The following is a 6,308-nucleotide window of genomic DNA, read 5'->3' on the forward strand; positions in this document are numbered from 1 at the left end:
ATTGTAGTTGGTACGATTAGAATCACGCACCTTATTTATGCTTGTAAGTGGGGTTTGTATCCTTTGTAAGGGTTTGAGTACCCCTTATACTCTCTTTCTTTAATATTAGCTTGCTTATAAAAAAAGGGTCATAAGGATCTAAAGAGGATTTTTAACACCATATGAATTCTTGAATTTTGTATGGGTGACCGATGGTATATTTACATTCATATTTATAAAACATGAGAATAACTACAAACCAAATCTCAAAACTGTATCCTATGAATAAGGAAAAGATAAGGTATAATTTTATAGAGAAACTCAGTAAGTACACTATAGCCACCAAATTCAAGCAGTGGTTGTCAAAAGATTCTTACTCAATGCAGGTTCAGTTCAATATTTGTTGCCTGCATGTATGGCAACAACAACAATAATATCATAAAAATAGTGATAAAATCAATTTTACTTCTGAAAACGAAAAACATTCAATATATTCAATACTTTTTCCATGTGAGTATAACAAATATCACAACGTGTAAAAATCAGTTTAAGGGACCGCACTTTTCACAATTATAGTATTGCACCCCCTTTTTTTCTTCTTTGTTTTTTTAGGAGTTTTATTCTCTTCTTTTGAAAGTTTCAGAAGCTCTATCATCGACCTTATGCTTTTGAGGGTTTGACCAAGACTTTTTACTCTGACTCTTGTTTCCTTTACCCTTGAAATTGTTGGAACCACCATGTTTCTTCCATGTCTGAGATTTTAGTGCTTGTATCGAATCTTGAACATATTTCCTACCAACAAACCTCATCTCATGTGCCTCAAAATGAACCAACCAAATCTTCCAGTTTCATGGTTTCAAGATTGTTGGATTTTTGAATGGCTATGATAACATGATCAAAGTGAGAGGTCAACATACATATTATATTCTCAACTATCATCTTATCAGTTAGGGTTTCACCACAGCCTTTCATGAGAGGGACAAGATTATTCACCTTTGAGACATAGCCTACAATCTTTTCTTCTTCTCCCATCTACAGTAATTCATACTGCCTTCGCAACATCTGCAATTTGATGACTTTAACCTTCTCGCCTCCTTCGTAATACTTGACAATAATATTCCAGACCTATTTCGATGATTCAGTATGAGAAATACAATCAAAGTTCGTCACGTCTACCGTCGATTGAATATAAAATATGGTCTTGCCGTTTTTCTTCTTGGCCGCCTATTCGCGACTCTCTGAGCATCAGTTGAATTCTCAACAAGTTCAGGATGACATTAGTAACTACTTTTTCATAAAATTCAAATAGATATTGCATTTTTTTCTCCATCAGATCCAATTCTTGCCGTCAAGAATTGGAAGAGAATTCAGAATGTCATTGTTATCATTCATCTTTGTAGCAAACGCGATTAAAAATCTACAGTCACCGACGTGTGATTCTTGAAAACATGGTCAAGAAACTATCTGGATATCTAGATACCGATTTGTTAGCGCGTGATATATATATATATATATATATATATATATATATATATATATATATATATATATGTGTGTGTGTGTGTGTGTGTGTGTGTGTGTGTGTGTGTGTGTGTGTGTGTGTGTGTGTTACTTGTATACTAAGCAACTAACATAACAAACCTTAAACCTAACTAACTTAAGTTTGGGGTACTACTTGGATTATATCAAAACATATCCTCTTATAATCCAAGTTATCAAACCCAAACTAATCAAAGTCGATATGAATTATTCCTAATTTCTTTCTCAAAGTTAGGATATTGTCGATCTTCAGTCCTTTGGTGAGAATGTTGGCCAACTGTACTTCACTAGAGCAATGTCTTACTTCAAGTTCACCCTGGTTTACCTTCTCTCTTAGGAAATTAAGCCTAGCTTCAATGTGCTTACTTATCCCATGAAGAACTGGATTCTTTGCAAAATTAATGGCTAAGTTGCTGTCCATTTGCAGAACCAGAGGTTTCTTCACTTTGACCTTCATCTCTTCCAACATAGATCTGATCCAAATTGCTTGACACACAGCATGGGATCCTGCTATATATTCAACCTCACATAATGATAAGGCCACCACATGTTTCTTTTTAGAGTACCATGAGATTGGGGCACCAAATACTTGAAAGAAATAACAATTTGTGCTTCTTCGAACTTCCTTATCTTCACATTAATCACCATCTGAATAGCAAGTAATATCCACTTCTTTGATTTCAAAATCACGTGGAAATAGATCTTCATAGTTTGTTGATCCTTTTAAGTATCTCATGATTCTTCTTACATCCTTCATGTGTGACACCTTTGGTTCATCTATGTATCTTTTCACTAATTCGACTGAGAAACATTTATCATGTCGATCGTTGTTAGACGATAGGCTTAGGTCTATAGGGGTTGAATAGATCCCGAGTTTAAAACTTTGACAAAAAATAGGTTTAAAAATTTATGGCGCAGAAGCAAGTTTAAAATATCCTGGATCAAAAATCGTCTAACCGAACCCGCTATCAAAAAGCTCAGATATCCGTAGTAGTGACAATGATATGATGATGATTCTCAAATCGATCAATAACAACTAATCATAACTAGTTGAATGCAAGCTAATAAGGAAAGTCTACTTCCAATGATAATTCACACACAAAAATCAATTGAAGCAATTTGTCGAACACTTAGTGTGCAGTCAATATTGTTTGGAGTTTTATGTGATATTGTTGGTCTCAAAATCCAATCATAACCTAAAGGTTTGTGATCAACTTAACAACACCAATTTCAAAATGTAATCAAAATTATTATCTAAACAATTTGATTAAACGATCTATGAAATCGACAATTTGCAAATTGAAAATAAGAGAGAGAGAGAGTACACAAGGATTTGTTTAGGCAGTTCCCCAATCGACCTCGCTATGGGTATGTATGCCCTCAATTTGAATGTGAATTGAGATAGTGTAATATATCTTACTTTGCAAATGTGTGTATACAATAGAGATGCATAAATCTAACCCTATACACCCTAGGCTTGATGTTGATTCTACCACCTTCTTTTCCCTTGATCAAAGCTTGATCAAGTAACTAACAATGCCGCTTCGATTCACCATCTCATGCTAATTATTTGCAATAAACCTCTTGTTCTTCAAAGCTTTCACTCGATCATATCCCAAACGCACACTTGTTGATACCCAATATTTACTAATGTGATCCACCGTCTCACGCTACTTCTTTGCAAGAACCTCCCATTCTTAAAAGACTTCACTCGATCATATCTGGATTGAGTAATCTTGTCCAAAACCTTCAAACCCTAAAATATCTTGAAGGAAAAACCCACCTTGGTTTTCTGTTTGAAACCCTCATTCTTAACCCAATTTTACAGTACAATGAACCTAAATTAGACGTTATCAACCCTACTTTAGATTGCACCCAATCAAAAAATGATTATGTGTAGTTTAATTGTGTGTCTGCATATAAGAAAGGTTGAATATAATAAGAATGCTTTGAAATATGGGTTTTGTATAGGTTTTACTCACTAGAAACCTTGCTAGTAAATGATGCATGTGTGAAGTATTATATGCATGCATGTTTAAAGGCAAAAGGAATGCAAATGATTTGAAAAAATTGTGAATTTTTGGAAATTTTCGTTGCATAGGTCGACATGTGAAAACCATGTGCCGACCTGTTCGACGCATAGGTCGGCATGTATAGGTCATGCGTCGACTTGTAAAGGTCATGTGATGCCTGTGTGTCGATCTGTAGAGACGACACATCTGTCAGAGCTTACATACTTTAATAATGCAGTAAATGAGTCGACCTGTACAACGGATGTGTCGACATAGAGAAAACAAATTTCTTCTATGAGTCGACCTATAGTTCATTTTTTTTCAAAAATTATTTTTGATGCATGAAACATTTTTCAAACTATTTCGAAATACTTTTATGATTCCTAATGCTAAGATGGACATAGAGAATCAGAGGATACCATTCAATATATATTAATGCTAAAGTATCCTATATTTGACATCATGTAAAATATATCTAACAAAAAGTTGCACTACATACTCTTCCTTTTTTATGATGGAAAAAGTTGAGATGATGCATTTCGTGTTTTCAATGAAAGGCTCTCCATGAATATATGTTATATGCATCCCAACTTCATCTTGCTTCTCCCCCTTTAATAACATCAAAAATAAACGAAGCAATCCATGGGAAGTATCTTAAATCACGCATAAACCAATATAACACACATAGGTGGTTTGCAAAGATAAGAACATCAATACGATAACACTCACATAGAATGATTTACATATTGAAAAAGAATACCTAAACATAAATAAAAGCATATCAAGCAATAATATAACATGGTTGCCACACCTTATGCCAAATAACATAACACAGACATAAAAGGTGAAGGATACAATGTAATCATTAACTCTTAAGTTGCTACAAAAGCGACACGATTACGTGACATATGCCTTTAGTGCTCCCGAAATGCTGCACACGCATGTGCTCTAGCAAGGTGATATATAGATTTATCACCACTCAAACAAAAAACAAAGATGTTATCATAACAATGACACACAACAAGAATTTTGCCAACATTATAACATGTTCAATCATATTTCATGCAAGAATAGATAACAAGCCAATGCACCAAGAGCATATTTCAAGCATGAAGAAATAATAGCACAAAGTCGCTATAAGCATATAAATTGATATGCATCAATAGAAATTTTTGGAAGTGAACATTCATGAACTATTTCATACATCAAGAATATCAATCGTTTGGAACATAAGTAACATGCAAAAGTAAAAGCTTACTTACAAAAGGGAAAAGGAAAATGGAACAATATTACCTCAGTAATTAATTGATGACGAATGCATTCTTACATAATTGAACTTCCAAGGAAAGTTAGAGCAAAAGTATATAAAGTCCATGCAACAAAATCATATTGAGGCGAGATTTTATATATCAAGTATCCCCAATTCCCTTCAAATATTGAAAAACGGTCCGGTCGCAAGAGGTTTTGTAAATATATTTGCAAGTTGATTTTTGCTATCAACATGCTCAAATACGATGTCTCTTTTCTCAACATGGTCACGTAGGAAGTGGTGACGAATCTCAATATGTTTACTACAAGAGTGTAGCACCAGATTTTTGGTTAGATTAATAGCACTAGTGATATCGCACATAATAGGAATATGTTGTAGTTCAATATCAAAATCAAATAATTGTTGTTTGAGCCAAAAAAATTGAGCACAACAACTACCGGCCGCTATGTATTCTGCCTCGACAGTTGACAAAGCAACGGAAACATGTTTCTTGCAATGCCAACTTACGAAAGAATTTGAAAACATGTGGCAAGTTCCACTAGTACTCTTCCTATCCGATTTGCAACCGGAAAAATTGGAATTGATATAACCAACCAAATTATAATCGCTTCCCTTAGAATACCAAAGCGCATACTTAGAATCACCATGAAGATACCTAAGAATGCATTTTACGACTTTTAAATGAGATTCTTTAGGAGTCAATTGATAACGAGCGCACATACACACGCTAAACATAACATTCATCCTAGATGTAGTGAGATATATAAGAGAACCAATCATACCTCTGGAATTCTTCACATCAACATTCTTACCATTTTCATTCCTTTCCCAGTTTGCATTTGTTGGAATTTGAGTGTCAATCGACTTTGCATCTTCCATACCAAATATTTTTAGTAGTTCGTTGCAATATTTGGTTTGACACACAAAGGTCCCTTCATTGAGTTTCTTAATTTGAAGCCCAAGGAAGTAATTCAACTCCCATATAAAACTTATCTCAAACTCACCCTGCATAAGCTTAGAAAATCCCTTGACAAGTTGCATGTTAGCGGATCCAAAAATGATATCATTGACATAAACTTGAACTAGAAAATTATGCTTTCCTTGACGCTTAATGAAAAATGTAGTATCCATATTTCCTCTAGAGTATCCTTGATCAATTAAAAACTTACTAAGTCGTAAATACCAAGCCATGGGTGCTTGTTTGAGACCATACAAAACTCACTTTAGTTTTTAAACATGATTAGGATACTCGTGATTTTCAAAACTGGGAGGTTGAGCTGCATACACTTCCTCATTAATATAGACATTAAGGAACGCACTTTTCCCGTCCATTTGAAATAAATTTAAATATTTGGAGCAAGCATAAGCTAGTATAAGGCGTATATCCTCAAGGCGAGCAGCCAGAGCATAAGTCTCTTCATAGTCAATTCCCTCCTCTTGGTTATAACCTTGAGCTCCTGGTCGGGCTTTATTCTAAGTTGTCACTCTGTTTTTGTCAAGTTTATTTC

At 34.4% G+C, this 6,308-nt stretch overlaps 1 protein-coding gene across 1 annotated transcript; it reads right to left on the bottom strand.

The window, feature by feature from the left end:
* Positions 1-4,959: 4,959 nt before the first annotated feature.
* On the bottom strand, positions 4,960-5,991 carry LOC127130128 (uncharacterized mitochondrial protein AtMg00810-like). Its single transcript, XM_051059192.1, has one exon. The coding sequence runs from the start codon at positions 5,989-5,991 to the stop codon at positions 4,960-4,962; it is 1,032 nt and encodes a 343-aa protein (XP_050915149.1).
* Positions 5,992-6,308: the final 317 nt, after the last annotated feature.

Source organism: Lathyrus oleraceus, chromosome 3 (assembly GCF_024323335.1).
Source record: "Lathyrus oleraceus cultivar Zhongwan6 chromosome 3, CAAS_Psat_ZW6_1.0, whole genome shotgun sequence".
In the NCBI taxonomy this organism is placed as follows: Eukaryota; Viridiplantae; Streptophyta; class Magnoliopsida; order Fabales; family Fabaceae; genus Lathyrus; species Lathyrus oleraceus.

Bases quoted from the DNA above. Each gene is read 5' to 3' on its own strand.
- LOC127130128 (XM_051059192.1), bottom strand. From the start codon at position 5,991: ATGGCTTGGTATTTACGACTTAGTAAGTTTTTAATTGATCAAGGATAC.